General features: G+C 46.5%; 1 protein-coding gene across 2 annotated transcripts in view; it reads right to left on the reverse strand.

Annotated features, from left to right (window-relative positions):
* Positions 1–16,613: 16,613 nt before the first annotated feature.
* Positions 16,614–22,511, reverse strand: part of Net1 (neuroepithelial cell transforming 1) — a 33,384-nt gene continuing 27,486 nt past the window's right edge. For both annotated transcript variants that reach the window (XM_021215199.2, XM_021215201.1), the window contains 8 exons: positions 22,254–22,421; positions 21,873–21,935; positions 21,468–21,564; positions 21,272–21,348; positions 20,434–20,691; positions 19,946–20,116; positions 18,872–19,058; positions 16,614–18,534 (listed from right to left, as the gene is read on the reverse strand). In XM_021215199.2, the coding sequence (XP_021070858.1) occupies positions 18,131–18,534; positions 18,872–19,058; positions 19,946–20,116; positions 20,434–20,691; positions 21,272–21,348; positions 21,468–21,564; positions 21,873–21,935; positions 22,254–22,421 (1,425 nt within the window). In that variant the 3' untranslated portion in view covers positions 16,614–18,130. The remainder of the gene's footprint in view (positions 18,535–18,871; positions 19,059–19,945; positions 20,117–20,433; positions 20,692–21,271; positions 21,349–21,467; positions 21,565–21,872; positions 21,936–22,253; positions 22,422–22,511) is intronic.

Below are 22,511 nucleotides of genomic sequence, written 5' to 3' on the forward strand. Positions count from 1 at the left end.
CTGCCTACGCCTTTGGAGTTTGGGAGGAGGTGAGTGTGAACTAGGCATTACAGGGACTAGGCTGAGCCTCACCCCCTGCACCCACCGCTGGGCAGGTCAGCTGTTCCTGCTACTGGTGGCCAGGACGGTGGCTTCTTGCCTCATCCGGTGGTGAAAACCCATTAGAGTTTCTCAGAATCCTGTAGCTACAGGGAAGCCAACGGGGTGTCTCTGTTCAGCTTTTTGATAGAAACAGGGCAGAATGTGCTGTTTCGGAGCCTTTGAGGCGAGCCCAGGATGTCCCTGGTGCCTGGACAGTGTTGGCCAAGAGCTGGGAGCGTGGGAGGCACGGGTTTGCTTCATCCTCAGCTCCGGGAATCCGGCTATGGGGGCCAGCCTCCCTCATTCCTCCCTGCAAACCTAGATCTAGGTCTTTGCGCCTCTCCGTCACTTCGGACCTGAGACAAGTTCTGAATGCCACACTTTCCTCCTCCCCTAAGCGAACATCTTTAGAGGGGAAAGGGAATTTCTGAGATTCTGCCCACAACTGTCCTGTGGCAGGCCAACCAAAGAGAGCTACGACTAGGGAGCGTTTCCAAACAGGAGGACAAAAAAAAAAAAAAAACAAAAAAAAAAAAACAAAGAGGAAGTCTGGTGTGGGAGGGGCAGGGAGCTCTCTCCTCTTTCTTCCTCCCTCTCTGCCTTTCCTCTAATTCTTTGTTTTTCTTCCTTTATCAAAGACTCACCGTTACCATTAAAGATGGCCACCCTGGTCTTATCAGGTAGAGTGCTTCGCCCAGCCCTGGGGATTCAGGAAGAACTCTCTCCATGGGGTAGCTGGACAGAGAACAAATGACTGGAGCTAGGGAAAACTACCAAGAGTAGAGTTTCAAACTGATTCTGCTGTTGGGCTGTTAGAGGCTTCAGGTTGGCCTCAAACTTGTTAGGCAGTCAAGGATGACCCCGAGCTCCCCACCTCTGCGTCTGAAGTGCTGCCATTAATGTACCACCATGCCTAGTTCATGCAGTATTGGGAATTCTACCCAGGGCCTTATGTATGCTAGGCAACACTAGCCACTGAACTATATATTTCCAACCTCTTGGCTGGTTTTTAAAGCATCCAGTAGTTTTAGAGACCAATTGTGCATTGTGGGTTTAGGGGAGACTGGAGTTTCTTAGAGATTTGGGGCTGCACTGTGCTTTATTTCTAAACTCTCTCACAGGGAAGTACACCAAGTAGAGCAGTGGTGACTCGGAGAAGAACATCTGTTTGCATGTAAGTGGAACAGGGCTTATGCTGCCTTTAAGCTACCTAATCCTTTCTTCAAGCTCACTGGAATTCTAGGCTGAAATTACTATTATTAATGGTATCCGGAGGGCTTGTAAAAGATGTACCTCCTTTCTAATGTGATTATCAGGGCGGGTTTGTACCTAGCCGTTCAGCCACACCCTTCTGGGTTGGTCCTGTTTTGGGGAGAGGCCAGCCAGCCTGAGAGTCTGGAGGGATCTCAACCAGGCTGGCTCAGAGCCCTGGGAGATAAGTCATCAGGAGGGAAGAAGATGGGGTGTACCCCCGTGCCTTGCGGGCTCTCTGCGGGCTCTCTGTTTTAACCGGCTCTTTATCTCAAAGATCTCAGCGTAACTGTCAGCCCCTCAGAGAGGCTGGGCAGACCCTTTAATAAGAGCTGTGTCATCTTGCCACTCTATTGTAAGGCCAGACTTAACTCTGACAGGGCCTCCTTCTCTGCTTTTTGTCGGTTTGTTTGTTTGTTTGTTTGTTTCTCTCTGACTTTGTCGCTCCCACTGGCACATGAGCAACGGGACAGCTTGTCTTTGCTCTGTCAGCTTATCCCACTGCCCAAGATTCGGCTCTGTTTGACAAACATCTTGGAGATCTCCTTTGCTTTCCTTTCTAGGCACACGTGATTCTTCTGAGTCTGCCCAGACAAGAAGATCAAGAAGACCTACTGTGTGTGTGTGTGTGTGTGTGTGGCAGTGGAGATATTGAGAAAAGATTCAGCTAGCCTGGGGAAGACCTGTACAACAGTAACGGGACTGAATGAAGAGCACCTGCCTTGAGAAACAATTCCTACCTGCTTCTGGTAGCCGGCAGGCTAAAATCAGGACTGTTTGTGGAAGCTTCTCCTGGGTGCTGTGTACTAAGTCAGCACAGGGATGGGGTGCATGGTCCCTTAGGAGATGGATAGGTAGGAGGGACCATGCTAAGGAGGGACTCAAACATCTGTCCTTCTTCCGAGATGCATAGATTATTTCAAGAGCCTTGTTTTACTGGAAATAATGAGTGTGCTCTAATTCTCTTTGCAGCTATTATAGTTTCTCAGCCATATTCTTTTTCACAATTAATGGAAGTTAGGATGGGGCTTTTGTCATTGAAAGCAATATGCTTCCCCTTTTAATGAACACAAAGTCAAAGATCTGCACAGTCAAGAGCAGTAGAGACTTTTGCAGGAGGGAAGGAAAGCGTGGGACCTGTTTCCAAAGTTTCCAAAGTAATTTTTCCCATAATTCACTCCATTATGTAGGCTAGGCTGCCAAGTTTACCTAAAGATGACCTTAAAGGTTTGATTCTCTCACCTCTAACATTCTAGGAGACCAGGCAGAAGTCACCATGCCTTGTTCATATAGTGTTGGGGCCTGAACCCAGCCAGAGCTTTGTGCATGTTAGGTAAACACTCTACCAACAGAGCCACATCCCCAACTGCTATTCTTATGTTAGAATGCACAACAGATATACTATGTACTCTTTCCATTGGGACTGAAAAAGCCACACCACCTTTGAGAAAATCCAAGACGTCTGTAAACATCACTTAGTGGAATTCTCACACTTGAGAATTTAACAAAAATAATAAATAAATAAATAAAATGAGTTTTCAGTTTGCAGGGAATCTTCGTCAAAATCACTCGTTTGTATAAGATGTTAGTTACTTTCTATGTTGTTATGGATGCTCTGTTCTTTCTTACATAACGTCTACTCTTCCCCTGTGTAGCTGAGAAATCAGCCACAGCTCCACCACGGGCCCCTTGATTTGTTGCATTAAGGGTCCAGCCTGGTGTGGGCAGGAAGGTAACAGAAAGAAGTGAAGAGAAAGGAAAATATTGGTTATGGGGTGGAATTCAATGAGGTGTCATGTGCCTTCAGTACAGGAACAAGCTACCCAGAGCGCCCAGCACTTGATACACTCCAATAAACACTTCTCATGCAAACATTCCCGGAAAATGGGGAAAAAAAACAAGAATGTGGTCTATTGTGTATGATATACAATGTAGGGTGAAGTTTGGGGAGAAATAAACGAAGGGCAAGCAAGTATGTTCCTTCATCCACACTAGCTTCAAGACAGTCAAGATCACCATTATTACTAGCATGAACAAACTGGACACGTTGCAGGGTCAGGCTCATGTTGCCCAGACCCTCTGGTCCAGATGAGGTGGGTGATGTGCTCATTCCCGTGATAGATCATTCCTTTATTCTTTATGTGAGGGCACAGATGGCTGGATAGATAACTTATTCTGAGTCCCTTTACAAACAACTTTGTGGTTCTCAACTTTCTGGTAGTGAGACTCCCGCAGAGTCTCTACAATTCAGCTGCTACATTTTGGAGTCTCTTTGTCCATCTGACGTTGCTATCACAAAGTACATGAGTGGCAGGTACTATAAAAAGATGAGAGTTTTCTCCCATTCACAAATTTGATGAAGAGGCCACACTAGGCAGGTATTTCTTCTGGTGAGTGCCTTGTGCCCTCTATTATAGCATGGTAGATGGCATCGTGTGGTAGGAGCCTGTGGGAAAGCAGTTAGGGATGCCTAAGAAAGAGACTGAACATTTTGTGAGGTGGCCTTGTTTCATAACAGCTCACCCTCAACATAACCCACTCCTTTAGGATGTGCATTATCCCTACTGCGAATGGTAGCCCTTGACCAAATCAGGCCTCAGGGCTTTTGGGAGTTGGTTTTGGTTTTTGTATATGAGTGGCATGTATACACGTGTATATATGTGTTGGCATGTATATGAACCCAGGTGTGTATGGAGGCCTGAAGTTGATGTCAAGTGTGTTTGTCATTGCTCTCTACTGTGCTTCCTGAAGTAGGCCTCTCACTGAACCTCACTGGGCCTCGTTGTTAGCCAGCTTACCCTAGGAATCCTCCATCTCTGTTTTTTTTTTAAGTGTTGGGATTACAGGAAGTCCCTGAGCCTGCCTAGTTCTATGCAGATTCTGGGGATCCAAATTGAGGTCCAGCCGGGGCGTGGTGGCACATGCCTTTAATCCCAGCACCCGGGAGGCAGAGGCAGATGGATGTCTGAGTTCGAGGCCAGCCTGGTGTACAGAGTGAGTTCCAGGACAGCCAGGGCTACACAGAGAAACCCTGTCTCGAAAAAAAAAAAAAAAATTGAGGTCCTCACACCTGTACTGCAAGAATTTTAGCCACTGATCTGCTAGTTATCTCCACCTTTTAAAGGGCCCATCACCTCCCCAGATCATTACACTGGGCCCATGCTTCTACCACAGGTGCTCAGGGGGCACAAACTACATCCAAACCATAGTAGGAATTACAGCAGCAACTTCCTGCAGCCAACTAGGATTCTAGCCCGTGCTGATGGAAAATGCGCACGTATGGGAGCCTGGGTGGAGGCCAGTTACCTCCACGGGGGCTGCTCCATTTCTTTCTTTAGGTTTTCCATGAGGCAGAAGGGGATTTCCTATCAGGAACCACTATGGTATCTGTCTCAGCCAGCAGGAGGGGATTTTGGAAACAGGGTCCTTTATCTCACTCAAAACACAATGCTGGTCTCTTGTTGTATGGGCTGGCTGTGGAAAAAAAAATAAATAAAGGTCATTTAAAGCATCTATACTTGTAGAGCAGGGAATTGTGTGTGTGTGTGTGTGTGTGTGTGTGTGTGTTATAATTATTGCAGGAAAGTGCCAAGAGCCGTTGGGAAGGAGACATGAGGTTTGCAATCAAGATGGCAGCCCCAGAAAGACTGCAGAGATGTTCAGATGCAGTGTTCTCCAAACTGGGGACAGCAGTGGCCTCTAAGGTGATTTGAGGGCTCCCGTGGGCAAACAGAAAAGAGGCATGTGGATCTTACAGTATGAAATCAGCAAATGAGGCCAGATCTTCTTAGCGTGATTGCGCCTAGGTTGTTGTTGTTGCTTGCTGTAGGTCATTGTTACTCTTTTCTTCTATTTTTAGTAAAGGAAGCTGGCTTTCCACTTACAACAATGACATACGGCGTTCTTTTAAAATACACTTCTTAAAAAACGGGAAGTGTAGTTGAAAAATGTCAAGGAGATAATGCATTTTAAAGGTGAAAGTGTGATTGTGCTACTCCAATGAATGAGGTCTTGAAAATAACCCCAATCTCTCCTGCTCCTGAGAAAGGTCAAGGCCAAGGTTACAGAAGGAGGGCTGAGGGTGGCTGGCCAGGACCTCCTGGAGAGAGACAGGATGTAAGGGAAGCAGAAGGGCCTGGCCAGCCATGGTCATGGGTTCCCCACTTCTGATCTTGGTCCTTCACACTGTACCCCAACTTGGCTCCTGCCACACCTCCAGGAAGGTGGTCTCTTAGATGGGGCACAGAACTACTTGTTTCCCATTCATTGCTCAAATCCAGTCCAGAGGCCATGCTCTGTATCACTAGTGTAAGACTGGCCCCAGCCACAGAAGGGACTTCATGAAGCATCTATTGCCAGCTTTCTGATTCATTTCACCTAAGCTTTCCTAGAATGCCTTGACACCTCAAAATTGCTTTTTGTTGCTCATCAAAAAAGGTGCAGGGGGGTCACTTTTTAATCTGTGACCTGCCAATTTTCAGCATACCCAAGGGGACTCAGGGACAAAGGGCCTTTGGGGCTTGGCACTGTTTGGCTTTAATAAAAAAAAAAGGAGAGACACTTTTGTCCTTGAGGTCCGGGGAAATTCGACTTGAAGAACAATTTAATGAAAAGAAGAACCTGGTGTCGCTATCCAACCAATCTCAACAGCAGCTGAGTCATCTGGTAACATGTGTGGATTCTGATGGCAGGTGACTGGAATAACGCCTGCTAGGAGTCTTATTATGCCCTAGAAGTTGCTCAGGGTAGAAGTTTCTGAGGGAGGTGGCTGGGGAGATCTCTCAGTAAGGTGCTGGCCATGTAAGTACGAAGATCTGAGTTCAATCCCCAGCAACTACGTAGGTAAAAGGCTGAGTGTGATGGTGTGCACCTGTAACTTAAGCTAGACAAATGGATGCCTGGGGCTCGATGTCCCAAAGAGAGAATCTGTCTCAAAAAACAAGGTGGGTTTTTTTGCAGGTGTGAGACCCAGTATGAGTGTACATAAGACAGGATATCTAAATGTATGGGCTTCCCAGGGTCTCAACAGACATTTGTAGAGGACTAATAGCCACTCAAGGTGTGAGGCCAACATACTTCTGAAATCCTGAGCCTAGGACCAAGTGAACTGCATGCTTTCTCAGAGGGATCCTGGAGGACAGGCAAACATGGGGGCCATGACCACCTCTGGAGGCCTAAGATCTTCAGATCATAGGAGTCTACAGCCAAGCCAATGACTTTGCCCATGTTTAGTTGTGTGGATTAATATCTCTATGGAAGAGGTCTCTCAGTTAGGGAAGTGGCAGCAGGAAGGGTGGGCGAGGTAGAGAGAAATCAGTGAGCCTGGAGAGTCGATGAAACTGAACTTACTCCAGGTGATCTGGAAGATCCAGTGCACAGGAAAAGGGGACTTGATTGAAATTCTTGTTGCCTCATCATTCCTCATGTTACCTGAGCACCAAAGAAGTTTGCTTATGCTTTTGTGAGTTCCCTTAGTGTCTTCATTAGGGTTTTACTGCTGTGAACAGACACAAGGCAACTCTTATAAAGACAACATTTAATTGGGGCTAGCTTATAGGTTCAGAGGTTCAGTCCATTATCATCAAGGCGGGAAGAACATGGCAGCATCCAGGCAGGCATGTGGAAGAAGAGCTGAGAGTTCTACGTCTTCATCTGAAGGCTGCTAGCAGAAGACTGACTTCCAGGCAGCTAGGATGAGGGTCTCATAGCCCATACCCACAGGGACACACCTACTCCAACAAGGCCACACCTACTTCAACAGGGGCATACCTTCTAATAGTGCCACTCCTTCAACCGAGCATATACAAACCATAACACTTAATTTTGGTTATACAACTCTCTCCTTCAGATATTAAATAATTTAGCATTGGTGTACCTTTAAAAAATTCAAACAGGGTCCAGTGAGATTGCTCAGTGGATGAAGGCAACCATTGGCAAACCTAATGACCTGGGTTCAACTTTTGGGACCCATGTTGTAGAGGAGAGAACCAGTTCCTGAGAGTTGACCACTCACTGCTGTATATGTGCCCCCTACCTCAAGAAATAAATAATTATTTATATAATAATAAGCAGTAAGCCAATGTGCTTATAAATGATAAACATAAATAAAAATAAGCAAACTATGTTAAAAATGAAATCATGCATGGAAGGGTGCAGGGAGAAATGGTTAGGGATTGGTATGCATTTATTCTCAAGAGCTAATCTGTAATGTAAACTTGGAATGAGCTGGCTTCCCTGGCCTTTCAAGGACTGTCATCAGATGAGGCTCACGAGGTTTGCCCAGAGCTTCTCACCTTGAGGAGCATTGAGTGCTCAGTGCTCTCTTGCCCACCCTGAATAGAACTCACAACACTGGGGCTTCAGATCTCAGTCAACATTTGAAATCTCACTTCGTTATCTCTGTCTGTGACACCGTGACACACAAGTGACATGTCACGATCACAGACCCTTGAGGGAGGTACCCTCTTGGTTTCCCACCAATACAGGCCGAGAATTTATAAATTCTCATCGGTGAATTTAGGTCACTGATTTTTAAAGTTCAGAGAAAATACCAATTTTCTTGTGATGCAGAAATAAGGACAATTATAAGGCACGAGTTTTTGTTTCGGTAATACATAGAATTAAAATGAGAAATAATGGAAATAATGACAGGCTCCTACCAGCCACTGTGTTTATTCACTATACTAGTGTGTGTGTGTGTGTGTGTGTGTGTGTGTGTGGTGTGTGTGTGTCCTTCCAGAAGAGTTGGAGGCTAGTTATGTGAGTTGTTGGGGTTTTGCTGATGTAGCTACTGACCATCTCAGGCCAAGACTAGCACCAAAGAAGGCCTTGAAGAGACTGATAGGCCACTGTTGAAAGCTTATTTCTAACTTACAGAGTAAATGCCGTGGGGTGCTTAGTTTTAATTGTCAACTTGATTGATACAGCCTAGAATACCTAGGAAGAGAGTCTCCAGAGACAATTTCAGATCAGGTTGACCTGTGAGCATGTCTGTGGTGGATTGCCTTGATGATGGTGATGGCGACGACGATGATGATGATGATGATGATGATGATGATGATGATTTTGGATTTTTGAGGCAGGATCCTGACTGTGGAGTACCCTGGCTGTCCTGGAATTCCCTCTGTAGACCAGGCTGGCCTCAAACTCAGAGATCCACCTGCCTCAGCTTCCCAAGTGCTGCGATTAAAGGTATGAGACACCCCAAGCCCCAGCTGTCTTAATTATTTTAATTGATGTGGGAAGACTACTCTTTGCAACTAGAAGGTACCAGTACCAAGTTTGGGGCCTAGATTGGACAAGAGTAGAGCAAGCCAATCAAAAACTAATTATGGGACTAGAGTCCCTGAGTTTTGGCCTTGAGTTCCCCACTATTGCAGAGTATAACCTGAAACTGTAAGTCCAATAAACCTTTCTCCCCAAAGTTGCTTTTTTAGGGTATTTTATCACAACCACAGAACTGAAACTGGGACACATGGCTTAGTCAGGAGGGAGGAGGGGTTGATGACAGGGGATTTCAGGACCTGAAGATGATGTCAAGGATGTTTCACAGAAGAGGCTCTTCAGTCTTCCCACGTGGACCTGCGGCTGCCCCTTGCATGATGAGAAGGACTTTGTATTGTTGCTGTGCACTGAGGGTTAGGAGGACCGGAGTGATCCGCTTTTGGAGAGAGGTAGGCAGTAAAGAAACAGGGTAGGGAAGGAAAAGAGAGAGGAAGAGGAGGCAGGGAAGACGTTCTCTCTAACAGGTAGCCACCTTGGCTTCAGTAGCCAACTTGACACACAAGTGAGCTATTGTCTTCACCAGATTGGCCCGTGAGCAGGTCTGAGGGGCATTTTCTCAATTGCTAATTGATGTGGATGGCCCAGCATACTATGGGTAATACCATGCCTGGGCAGGTGGGCCTGGGGTGTGTCAGAAAGGTAGCCAGAGGGAGCAAGTCACTAAGCAACATTCCTCCATCTCCTCCGCTCCAGTTTCTGCTTCTAGGTTCCTGTCTTGAGTTCTTGTCCTGACTTTCTTTCATGATGGACTGTAAACTATATGCTGAAATAGACCCTTTCCTCTTTAAGTTGCCTTGGAAATAGCAACAGAAAATAGGCTAGGGACATCCACTCAGCAAGAACCAGAGGCAGAACTACTGCCTCTTAGGAGGCCATATGTTCAGGAACGAACTGACTCCCTTCAAGGTCTGCTCCCATTATAACACGAAGACAGAATGATTGGGAAATTTTAGCTCAGGTTAACTGCCTGTGTTCCCTGAGACACAGGATTTGGCTACAGAGGATTTGGGCCTCAGGCTTTAGGCCATGAGCAACACCCAGCAGATCTGTGGCCTGTTCCTCTGTTTCAGGCCTCAGGGTCTCATCCTGAGTGTTTCTTATTATTTATTTTCTCTTATTTGGCCTGGATATTACCACAGGTACAGCCTGGTATGGTCTTTAGGATATATATTTAACCAGCATCATGAAAGATTCATGGCTCGAAGCAAATAAAAAACACATAACCTGTTTATCTAATGCAACTTAGAGGGGCTCTGTTCTGTCTTAGTTTGGCATATTCAATCCACCATACATTTCAACAGCTTCCATTAGCAGCTGAGACACCAGTGGATGGAATGACATTGGCCCGAAGGCTTGACTGGGCCCCCTTGCTGGCTGTCTGCTGTAGGCCTTGTCTTTTCCTAGCACAGACCTGTCCATAAGGCAGCTTGAGTGTCTTCAATGACACAAAGGTTTTCTTCAAAGTAGAGAATTAAAACAAGAATATCAACTTTTTTTTTTTTTTTTTTTTTTTTTTTTTTTAAATGATCTGGCTTCAGGAATCATACTGCTACTTCACTATGTGCTACTGGCCTTATTCTGATGGGTTCGCCCCAGTGCATTGTGGGTATGCATAAATCTCTGGAGATGGGAATCCTTGGAGGCCATTGTGAAGACTGGCTGCACAGGGTCGTCTCAGGCATAAAAGGTGAAGTCTCTAATCAGCTTGCTACTTATGACATAAACTCCTGTTAAAGCGACAGCTAAAAATCGTGCAGCCTTTGCAGTTTGTTCAGGGAACAACTCTGAACGCCTTCTCTACATCAGGAAAAATATTGAGTTGGAGATTCAGAAGGACCTATAAACTTGTAGACCAGCAGAAGCAAAGCCTACCCTGAAAAGAAAGATCGATGGAGACTGTGGCAGGGTAAGACGGGACCCACATAGGCAGTGGCCAGCTCTGCAGAGCACGCGAGGAAGGCTGTTTTAAAGAGACAGGCTCAGTTGGATGCTGAGAGGCTGGGCAGGAGATCACTGGCCAGTGGGAAGCAGAGAAGACACATAGACAGCTTTCCAGGCTGGAGCAACAGAATGAGAAAAACTATAGAACCATCACCGCCCCGCCCCAAGCCTTGCTGCAGTTACCAACCGCTAACTCTAGAATCATCTCCAGCAATACATTTCTCATCCTGCGAAGCCGGCAGCTGCTCTTGTCTTTTATGGCAGACAAGAAATTCATCAGAAAGTCCTGGAGCGATTCCACCGTGTTGGGCCTGCCGCCTGTCATGTTAGCACAACGGGGGATGACAGAAACAGTTTCCATTGTGGAAATGACTGTCTCATGTTCCTTGGCTGGAGGCAAATGTAGTTCCGTCATTTGGGACCCCTCCCCACTTGCCCTCAGACAGGGAGTGCATGTATGTGTATTGATAGGCCTAGGTATTGTTTTCCTTTGTTTTGGAAGGGGGCTCTACCAGCTGGGATCACTGGAGGTCTGAAAAGAACACGTGACATGCACAGACCCACTGGACTGGAGAGCTGAAAAGCTGTTTTGGGTTTCAGCCACCTCAGAAATGCAATCCTACATGCCTTTGCTTGGACCAAAAAAATGACATGTGTTCTCCTAGAATTTACTCTGTGAGCCATGCAAGGCTTGCCCTGTGGTCTGCTTCATTGCTGCCTTAGCTTATATATTCTGTCAGGGCAGTATCTCCACTAACATCTTCCTTCTGACCCATGTACTGGGGGGCCTTAACACACATTCGAAACAGGACAGAAAGGGAGAAGACGGTGCAGGCCACGGTCCACCCCATGCCTGCTTCCCTAATGTCTGGAGTCAGTGCAAGCTCACTTGCTTCCCTCGCCCTCATCGTTTGCTTACACTGCTCCTCTCTCTCTTATTCTTTACCGACTATCCATGGCCCCCAGGGTGGGGAGTTGAGGAGCTGAGCGCTGAGCTCACACCTGGCTGTGCCCCAGGATAGACTTGTTCAGGCCTGAGACTTGGGTAGGGAGATGCAAGGACCAGCAGGCCTGTACTCCACAGTTGGTAAACATTGTCAGATAAAAGAGGCCCTTTTCCAGCCCTGAAGCACTCACTCTGCAGGTGCGCGGAGAGGCTGGATCCTGATGCCAACCTCCCAAGTCACAGTCAACTGACAGATGAGATCTGGAGTGTTGAGAGGCCTGGTGGGAAGAGAGAGACATCCGACCACGGACAAGTGGCCTGGCGGCCCATGACCTCACCATGCAGGCCTTCTGTGACGGGAGAGGTGGTATCAAGTCCAGTCCCAAAGGGTGCTTGTGACCTCAGAGAAATGGCTGCTTCCCTCTCCCCTCACAGGCAGGAAAGAGACAGGAGACAAAAAAACAGACATAAAAGCTGAGAGAACAGGTCAGCCAGAAACAGATGAACTCCCCTCAGACTTGACGGGGGGGGGGGGGGGAGGTTAAAAGGGGTCACGACTCTCCTCATCCAGATGGGGTGCTGTTCTGAGATTCAGGAAATCTGTTGCCTCCCTTCCCCTGGTTGTTCTGTCCTCTCCCTTGCAGAACAAGTCCAGGCAGATTTCTGCACATGGAAGGAATCCGGCGCCCGCAGGCTGCTGTTCTTTCAAATGGCGTGCTTGGCCTTGGTTAGGCACCAGGGTCCCTGATCCTCTGGACAGAGAGTTCTCTCCGGAGCCATGGGAGAGTGAAGGCCGTGACCCAGATATCCAGAAGGACAAGGTCAGACAACGGTGCTGGGAACTGACATTCAGTTTCTGCCTATAGAGCTTAGATAGTGATATTCCAGCACATGGATAGTAGCTGAAGGAAATACAGACGTGGTCCTTGAGTCTGGGTCATTTCTTTTGTTAGAAAGAGACTGTCTTTTGGAGGCTGAGGAGGTAGCTCAGTGGGTAAAATACTTATGCAAGTATGAAGACATAAGTTCAAGCCCAACACTTGTGGTACATGTGAGCAATCTCGTGCCAGAGGGGCAGGGATGGGTGATACATGGGGCTTGCAGGCCAGCCAGACCAGTGAGTCAGTGAGCCTCTGGTTCAATGAACAGATCATTCTCAGAAAATCAGGTGGAACGGCAGAAGGAAGACGTTCAGCCTCAGTCTCTGGACACACACACACACAATTGGAAGGAGTTGCTTTGTTCATTTCTGTCACTCTTGCTGTGTGAGGATACTCATACGTATTCCCATGTGGAGACATCTTGAAAGCAAATGGCGACCCTCTTAAGCAGCAGATCTGTTTGCACTTCGTAAACAGAGTCCAGAATGATAAGAAACGAATTTGTGTTCTTTATAAGTTATCCAGTCTCTGGAGTTTTGTAACAGCAGTACAAATGAATTAAGTAAATGTATAAGTTATAGGGCCTGTCGACAGTATTATTCAGCACTAAAGTGAAATGATCTATAAGGTAAGACAGCACACATAGACGCATGACTTGTGTGATACCAGCAGACCAAACCCAACTGGAAAGATAGATTTCAAATATATCACATAGAAGAAGCAAAACTAGGGAGGTAATAGATTAGTGATAGTTGGGAAAGGGAAGGGAAGGGGACCAAGCAGAGAAGGGGGAGTTATGGGACAGTGGCAGTGTTCTACACGATTTCTTGCATTTGTCAAAGCATATACAATGCCCTTCACCGAGTCAACTCTCCTGTAAACCATGGCCTCTAGGCAATGGTGAAGTATGATCTATCAGAGAGGGAAAGAAACCCTACCTCCACAGAGCCTATGTGTGAACAGGAGCATATGGAACTCCCTATTCTGCAAGTGCATGGCCCTGTGTGGGCCAGAGTCATCTTCCAGTGTTGTCTCTCAGGAACGCGTCACCTCTTTACAATGTAGACTCTTTCACTGGGACCCGGGGATCACCAGACAGGCTAGGCAGGCGTCATGGATAGGACTCATTGCATACCACGACACCTGGCTCTTTTACATGGGTATTGGAGATAGAAACGTTGGTATCCCTTGTGGGAGTGGGTTTTCTCCGTCTACCATGTCAGTCTCAGGGATCAAATTCAGCTCACTAAGCTTGGCAGCAGGAGCCTTTGCCAACTGAGCCAGCTCACTGGCCCACAAGCTTTTAAGTAATGACCTGACTCACCTTGCAAAGGCCTTTTTCTTTCTTTAATGCTATCAAACTGGCCATTAAGTTTCAGCATATGAATACCAGGAGATAAGTTCATAAAAGGGGCTAAGAAAAGGTGCTAAGGAGGAGGGAGAACTCGGAGAATACACAGGAACAAAAGATGAGAAGTTTCTTATCCCCCACAACAGAGCAAAGCATACACCGCTGGGATGGGACGGCAGCCCAGCCCAGCAGCCTGTTTTGGGAGGTGTGTAAGCTTCGGGTATGGAAGGCACGTTCGGTTACCACTTGGGGGTAGCGGGTGAGCTGAGATGCAGGAGTCCAGGAACACGGACACCCTTGGGATGGAAGGGACTTTGTGAAAGCTCAACATGGCGGGGACTTAGGGAGATGGAAGAGAAAGCAGCAGTGGCTTAGGAGGCCAATCACCAGGAGTCCTGGGTGGTGGCAGCAGAGGTAGGAGGTATGCTTGCTCTTCAGGGCATGCGCCTAGGGTGGGGCTCAGTGAGTAGGGGAGGGGAGACCCCCACAACCGAAGGGAATGTTGGCAAAGACTACACAGCACGTGGGAGGAGAGACAGGCAGCGCAACTCGGGGGCCCTGAATCTTCCGTTCGGTCTCCGCCAGCGGCCAGCGTGTCATAGGACCTGGAAACCTTATCTTACCAAACTTGTTGACTGATAAAGACCCTCGAACCAGCCAAATGGGAAAGTGCAGGGCCATACTGAAACCCCTCATTTTCAAGAATTTGATTTAGCTCCAAATAGGGTTAATGCACTGTACCTGTTCGACAGATCTGAAGTCTTCCATTTCCTGCCTCTTACCTACCCACTTCCACCTCCATTTTGTTGAAGAAACTTTGTTTCAGCTTTCTTGGGCCTCAGCAGGCCTGCCTCAGGTTCAGTGGCTCCTATACCTGTGTCAGGTCCTTTATGAGCCACAGTGAGGTCCATTATCCATGAAAGTTACTAGATGGTGATACATTACTCCTTCACTTAAGGAGCTAGGCTCCTGCTGTGTAAATTCTTCCCTTCCTTACCCACAGGTGCCCTGAATACTTGTATAGGAAAAGGCAGGAGAGGCGCTTGATTATTTTCTTTCATTAAACAGTTATGAAACCAACAAATTGGTCCATTGAAATATTCAATAGGGAATAAGACATTTAACTAAGACTTAGATTTATTTTTCTTGTATGTGTACTTGCGTGTGTTTGAGCATACATCCGCCATAGTGCATGTGTGGAGGTCAGATGACAAGTTGTGGGAGTCGGCTCTCTCCTCGGTCACAAGGCCTCTTTCACAACTACTAGGTTGTTAGGCTTGGTAGCTAGTGCCTCTCTACCCACTGAGCCACTTCCTTGGCCCCAAATTCATTTTTTTTTAAAAAAGACTCATGAAGCTATGGGCTTTGAAGTGTAATTCATTTTAAGTTTATCCTAACAGATTCTCAGTTGTTTCAAGATCTTTTAAATCAGTTCCTGTTCCCCATGACAGTTACTGCTCTTGGAAGTTACCAGACGGTGGCTCATCAGGGCCAGGGAGAGAATGAGGTTCTCTTCAGATCCACGTTTATCACCTCAGGCAGCCCATCTTCTGTAAAAGCAGAGGGAGGACACTTTGACAAGGCTCAGAAAGCCACCATTTTGAAGCTATGACTTGTAGTATCAACTTCAGTTTTACAAAATAAGAAAAATATTACTTCTATTTTTTTTTTTTATGGTATCTTGGAGAAAATTACATCTACAGCAGTAAAACGTATCACAAATGTGTAACAGTCACAGGTTGGACTGTGTAAGATGCTACGCTTCAAACAATCATTTGAAAGTGAGGGTAGAGCGATGCTTTGAGAACCCATGGGAAAACAGATGCTTACTCTCTGGGTTGTAGGGCCCTAGCAGGACAGATGGGCAGAGCTCAGAGGGATCCTTGAGAATGCCTAGGGCTCTCAAGTTGGGTGGATGTGTACTCATGGCTACACTTGTTCCTGGAGGAAGGGTCCATGACTTTTACTAGAGTTAAACAGTCTGTAAGTGTGAGCTGGGTGTGATGGCACGCACCTATAATCCCAGCGCTTGGGAGGGAAAGGCAAGAGGAGCGACCCGTCATGAACTTGAAAGCAGTGTGGGCTGTGGAGTGAGTTCTTAGCCAGGCAGGGACAATTAAAAGGAAGACCGTTCAGAAAACCACGGCGTACACTTAAATGTAGTGGCCTTATGTAACCATAAAAATTCAAGGTCAGCTCTCTGTTCCCTTCCAACGTCTGGATACAGTGAGATGGTGTGAGGGGCACATATCACTAATTGGTGGTGATGCCCAAACAAGTCTGAGAACTGAGACTGTCACTGAGTGCTGTCCAACCGAAATGCTGCTCTTGAAGAATGTTCATCTGTCATGACCATTTATTTTCTCCCCTGAGAGAAACCACCAAGACACCTTTAGACCAAACATCATTCTATCACCACATCTGAACCACTTGCTCCTATAACTCTACAAGCTTAACAGAGCCACTGAGAGAGAAATGAAACTCCACATGACAACCCTGGACAGGACCAGCCTTGCTTTCTGGCGTTGCAGATCACAGCACTGGGTAAGGCAGTTTGAATTTCCAAAGTGAGGAGGCTGAGGTACCTACCTAAGAAACTGGATTTAACCACATTAGTGGATGTTTGCTATCTGCTTTACTGCTGCATCCAGAAGATGGCCATATGGTCAGCTGTCTGCAATCCAATGGTAACTTCTGATGACACCATGTCCTTAAAAGATCACATGACTCCTAAGAACTAAACTATGGACTTTTCTTACTTATCAACAAGTCTCAAAAGGGTAAATTATTTGGGATTTCCTTAACCACTAAAGGTTTAGCTAAGCCCTCATGCCCCAGTGGATCTCCCCCCCCCCCAATAACCACCAGGAGAGAAATGTTTTGGGTTATTATGTGTGTGCTTTTTTTTTAATTGTATAATTCATTTATACAAAGAAATCATTTGATTGATCTATTTACAGCCTTTTCCAATTTTCATTTCCACTGGAGATATATTTCACATAATGGTTAACAATGACTTGAACTGATCGCCAGTATAACCCTGGGCTGACATGGGGGTCTCTGTCCTTCCCCCCCCCCTTAAAGAGCATGACCCCATTTTTAACGCAAACATTTTGCAGTCAAGAATCACGAGGTTTTTTTAAATGAAGAAAACCAACCAGAATTAACCTAATATAGTCAAATTTCCAACACACTGTACAGTTCTTTTCAAATGTAGCATTTGCAGGTATGAGAAACCAAAGCAAACACAGTTCACATCCCCTCTGCCTTCTACAACTTCCTACATCCCTCAGGCCAGGCTGCTCCCGGCTCCTCCTCTGGTTCAGCCGGACAATTTACTTTAGACAAGCTACTCTTCCCGTCCCTTCCCTTCCCTCCACTATCCCAGTCTCCTGCCTTCTCTCTTGCTTTTCAGACAACACAAAAACTTCCACCCAACCTTTCCTGTGGTTCCTTTCAGTAGTCTAGAATACACTAAGCTATTTTATGGGAATTTACCACCCTGACATGATACACTGTAAAAACTGCAGTTTTCTTAATTGGCTCAAACAATATGGCTTGGTTTCACTTGATAAAATTAATACGATTCACACACACACACACACACACACACACACACAATTAGGAGGAAAAACTTCAAGGACATGCCACTTTAAAAAGGCATCAACGTAAAAAAATAAAAGCAAATACTAAAAACTACTTTACAATAAAAAAAAAAATTAAATAGTTGGCAGAATAAATGAATACAGAAGGCGAACCGTGCAGTGAGACTGACACGGGCGTTCGTTCATTCCAGTTGAGACAAAGGGGGGAAGACATCAAGCTTCAGGCTTGTTCTCTAAGGAAGCAGGACTTCACTGTAAATACAAAAGATTTCAAACTCAAATCTGCTCCATGCGGATTGTAGGTCCGCATGTATTACAATTCCATGGTTCCATTGAGGTTTAACAAAGAACACTGATAGAGTCTCAGCATTTGCAAGCGTTTAAGCCTGGCAAACCCTGTGACATTTGCTCAGTCCTGGAAAGTCATGGGGAACCCAGGTGAGGACAACACTGGCTCCACACACACTTCTGATAAAATACACCAGGTTGGCATGTTCCAAATAATCCATGAAAATACCTTTTTAAAGTCTCCAATTTAACAGTAATCTGTGTATCTTTAGCTGCCATTAATAACAACGATGACGATGACGACGACGACAACAACAACAACGACAACATCAATGACATGATGACGATTGGGGATGGGGGGGAGGGGGGAGAGGAAGGGAGAGGGAGAGGACCCAAACCATGAACACATTACTTGTGGTACAGAGTAACCCTTGATGCTCCCATTACAAGAAAAACTGTACACATTTATAAATAAACAGCTCCCCATCAGGGAATACACACTTTATACCAAAGTCTCTTTCTTTTTGCCACCCGACTGAGCTTTGTCCCTTGCTCTTCGTAAGCCAGGCTGAGGCCGCTGTGCCTTCATGTTCCTGGTGTCTTCCACTGTCTGTACACTGGAGCCACAATCCAGGGCGCTTTCCTCGTCTACCTGCATGACACCAGGAACCACACACGACTGTCGCTGGGCTCTGAGATTCCCAGCAGAAGGGTTGTTCTCTTCACACTCTTCGTGGAGGTCTGGCAAGCCCTGAAGCTCTAGGGGGCTGGCGGCCCGCTGGAAGGGGGCAATGGCAGCGCGAATACAGTTGAACCACTGCTGCTTATGGAACACATCATTGGCCTGCAGTGTGTGGGACTGGCCTGGAGAAGGGTCTTGGAAGCGGACCCTAAAGATATTTTTAGCTGAAGGGAGGAAAAAAGAAATTAAGACTGAGAAAGTGGCCATGCAGTAAGGAAAGTTCCAGTACTTATGGGACACACACTGGTAAAGACAGCTGCTGGCCAGAGGTTGCTGACCAACTCCATGCTGTGCCAGCACATGACTGGGGGGAATGGTTTCATTTTCAAAATGCTAAGGGTTGAGTCTAATTTCATTTAGGGACATTTGTTTCTTCTCTTCAGTGTTGTTTGTCAAGATGGGGGTGGGGTCTCACTCTGTAGCCCAGGTTAGCTTCCAATGTGTGGCCATTCTGCTCCACTCCCTTCCTCCCTATCTAACCTGGCCCCCTTGAGTAATTACCTTTATCTGAGTTGCCAAAGGCCCCTCGGAAGGAGCCGCCCATGCGCACGTCCCCATCCTGCAGGTCTTCCAGCACTAGCTCCTGGACTGGGATGGGCTGCCGATAAACCTGGTACAAGTGGCGCTCATTTCGGGTGACAGGCCGGGTCAAAACCAAGATGTCTTGAAATAGGAAGATGTACAGTTTCTGCAGAAATGAAAAGAAAAAAAAACACCCAAAACTTCCTAAATAAAAGATTTAATTGCTAAAGACCTGGATTTGAGATTTAGATTTTTCTTGTTTCTCCTTTACACATGGCACAGAATAGTGGTCTCGTGGCTTTCCAGGGCTGACTTGGGGCAGTGAAGCCCAGGCTACCTAGCGCTCTTCTTTCTTCCGTCGGGCCACACTACCAGGCTAGGCAACAGGTGAGCAAATGCCATCTATCTGCAAGACCTGGGGTCAGCAGAAACAGTTTCAACTCCAGTCCCGTGCACTGCAGTTCCCAAAGACACAGGGATCCCAAGCGTGTGCTGCAACAATGTTCATGAGTCGGCTGTGTCTACACAGGTCCAAGCCTTCACAGAACAATTAGGCTCTGTGACAGAAATCAGATAGGCTGGATTTCAACTTTTTCTTAAGCAAACCCCAACTTACAAATGGAGCTGTTGGAAAGCACATATAAAGCAAAAATAGCATTCGCGACTCCTTAATTCTAGGAGGTTCTTTTGTAATTAATATTTTAAAAAGTAAAATAGCTCTTGTTTAATCTGCTGCAAAACTTGAGTGGTGCTAAAACCTCTGGCCCTGCTAGAAGACACCATTCCCACAGCAAGCGCTCATGAAACACTGTGGTGTATGACAGGAGACTCATCACACACAGGCTTATAGTTAGTTCACAAGCGGAAAGGACTGCTAGTTGAGATGTTTAAGTCTTCCTACCTGCTTTATCAAAGCTGGTCACATACACACGCGCTAACCTTCCTGCTGCAAGCTGCAGGCTTATTTTTAAAAACCTGCCTCATAATTTGCAAAACTTGAGGTGGGAATGGGGAAGCAATGGCGTCCTTCCCGTTCACACTGGAAGCACTCACATGGCCGCTTTTATTCTTCAGCTCCCCATGGCACAGCAGCACTTTGCTCGCTTCGATCCTAGGGTCCTTCTGCCTCTCGTCCAGGTACTCCAGCTTGTTGATGTAATACTGACACTCAGATTCACCCTTCTTCAAGTTGATATCAGAAAGAACTCCTTGTATTATCAATATCTAGTGATGATAAAGACAGAAGAATAAAGTCAGATGGGGCAACTACCGTCTATCAGCCTGTCCTCCCTCCCTCCAGAGCAAACATTCACACAAAAGGACAGAATCTACAGCTTGAATGGGCTCCACAGATCAGTCCAGCCAGTCTCTTCACTATACATGTGAACAGTCATACTGGGCGACCAGTTCAAGGCCACCAGCCAGTGGAAGGACTAGACGAAAGCCCAGTCTCTTGTTGTCATGAGACTTGAAAGTACCACTGTGTGCTTTTCCAAGGTCACCCATGCAAAACTTGCAAGACACTCTATGGGTTTGCTTACTGCTTCCTCCAGAAGCTGAACATCAAGGTGGTCTTTGGGGGTGTGCCTAAGGATTTCTTTTAACAGTAAGGGGTACTTGACGAGGCGACTTCGAGGGATATCTAGGAAACTCCAAAGATCTAGTTTTCGGCTGAAAGGAGACTCCAGACAGCGCTGGAGGAAGTCTTGGACTCTTGGGTCTTGTTTCTTCTGATCCAGAAGAGCCTTGGCTGCCAGCTGGTTACTGCAGTAGCCTCGGTAGGCATTCAGGCCTGGTAACTGGAGAGGAGAGACAGAGTATGACATACCCTACATGACTGGGTGCATTAGGAAGCCATGAGCACAAACCACAAAAGACAGCATGAGGCCACGTGTTTACCCGGCTGTGGAAATCTTCCTGCCTCAACTGAGGACACATGGCCTCACTAAGATGTTAGTTATCTGTGTGCCCAGGACACTGAGTTGCTTCTATCACATGTCACAACCTTGACGCTGTGGGCCTGCTCATTCTCTTGTTTGAGGTCATAAACATAGAAGCGGCCTTCATTACCGAGTCCCCATGAATCCTCCTTCAACAGGGCCTGGCATACAGTAAGTACTCAAGCATCTATTTACATGAAAGATTGCATAAGTACCCTAGCATTACGGAAAGTCTGCTCAAGCAGGGACATTATTTACAAGCAGATCTGTAACTCAATAAAGTTCTGTATTTTTTATAAGGCTGTAAGTTCTTATCATCATAACTTTGCTGGACTTTAAGGTTTCATTGCTCTTAAGAGTCTGCTGGCAGACAAAGCTGCTACGAGTGACACTGCAGGCCAAGGCACCGCCAGGTACATAGGACAATGTGCTCACATACCCAGTTCACGAGAATGTGACCGATCTGCTCCACAGTCCCATCAGGCTTGGTTGCTTCTCCGATTCTTGCTAACAGATCTGAAGGGCACAAGAGTAGAGGACAGTGGCACACTGATCGGAAAGAAGTGGCTAGTGTGACATCATCGTTAATTTAAATGGCTGCTTGGAGACAAATGGAAATGAAGAGCAAAGCTGACCTTCGTGTAGAGGTATGTAAGCATCCAAGTCTCCAAATATGTGTGTGAGTTCCTCTTCTGACATGATGGATAGCTTTAACATGGGGTCATGGTAGGCCTGTAAGAGGGGAAGAGATACATCACACAAAGAATGAGCAAGGAGAGCCCTTGGCCACCCTGTCCTCGAGCACACCCTAGTAACTCCATATCATGGACACAGCTTTGGGGAAAACGCTACAGTTTACCCTCACTCCAAAAAGTTTACTAGTGGTCACATTTGAAAAGCTGTGCTTCAATCTCAAGTCAAAGACGTAGCCATCAGTAAAACTCTGTTGCTTTCCATTTCCAGGGTTAAGGAACCACCCTTTAGAAGCTGTGAGGTGTCCTTTGAAGGGCTGGCACATGGTGTGGTAAAGTGACACTGACCTTTCTAGCGAGCTTGAGATCCTCGATCAGGTCCTGTTCTCCTCGGGACAATTCATATATCGCCTAAAAACATCCAGCAACACCAGAGGTCAGACAGGAAAGTCATGGAATTGATATTTACAGTGCTTGATTAAGAGACCCGGTTGGAATGCCAAGTAAACTTGAAATGTTTTTCCATCCTTTTACCCACAGAGCTGCTGAGTCTGATGGCGACCACCACCCACTATGAACTGTTGCAGACTGGGGGGTTGTCAATAGTTGCTCAAATAAAAACCATCAGGTACTAGTTTTCCACTCCTCTGGCAAGACGTATATTTGAAAGCATTTCTTCTTCCTTGGTCTAACTCAATAAATACAGTCTGGGTACTGAGTGCTGCATACCTCCTGACGTTTGATCTCTCGAGTGGTCAAGGACTCCTTCATATTGATGTCTAGCATTTCTGACCATAGTGCACTGCTTCTTCTCTTGGTGGGTGTGGGGACGGTGGACCTGCTGAATGACTTCTGGGCAGAGGCAGGGGATCTGTGGTCACCACGAAGGGTAAACGACTAAAGAGGCAAGCAAACGAGAAGGCGAGGTGTGAAGGCAGCAACAGTTATCCTGCATTTATTAAAACAATGCATTTCTGAGGATTTCTC

This window comes from Mus pahari, chromosome 16 (assembly GCF_900095145.1).
Source record: "Mus pahari chromosome 16, PAHARI_EIJ_v1.1, whole genome shotgun sequence".
NCBI lineage: Eukaryota > Metazoa > Chordata > Mammalia > Rodentia > Muridae > Mus > Mus pahari.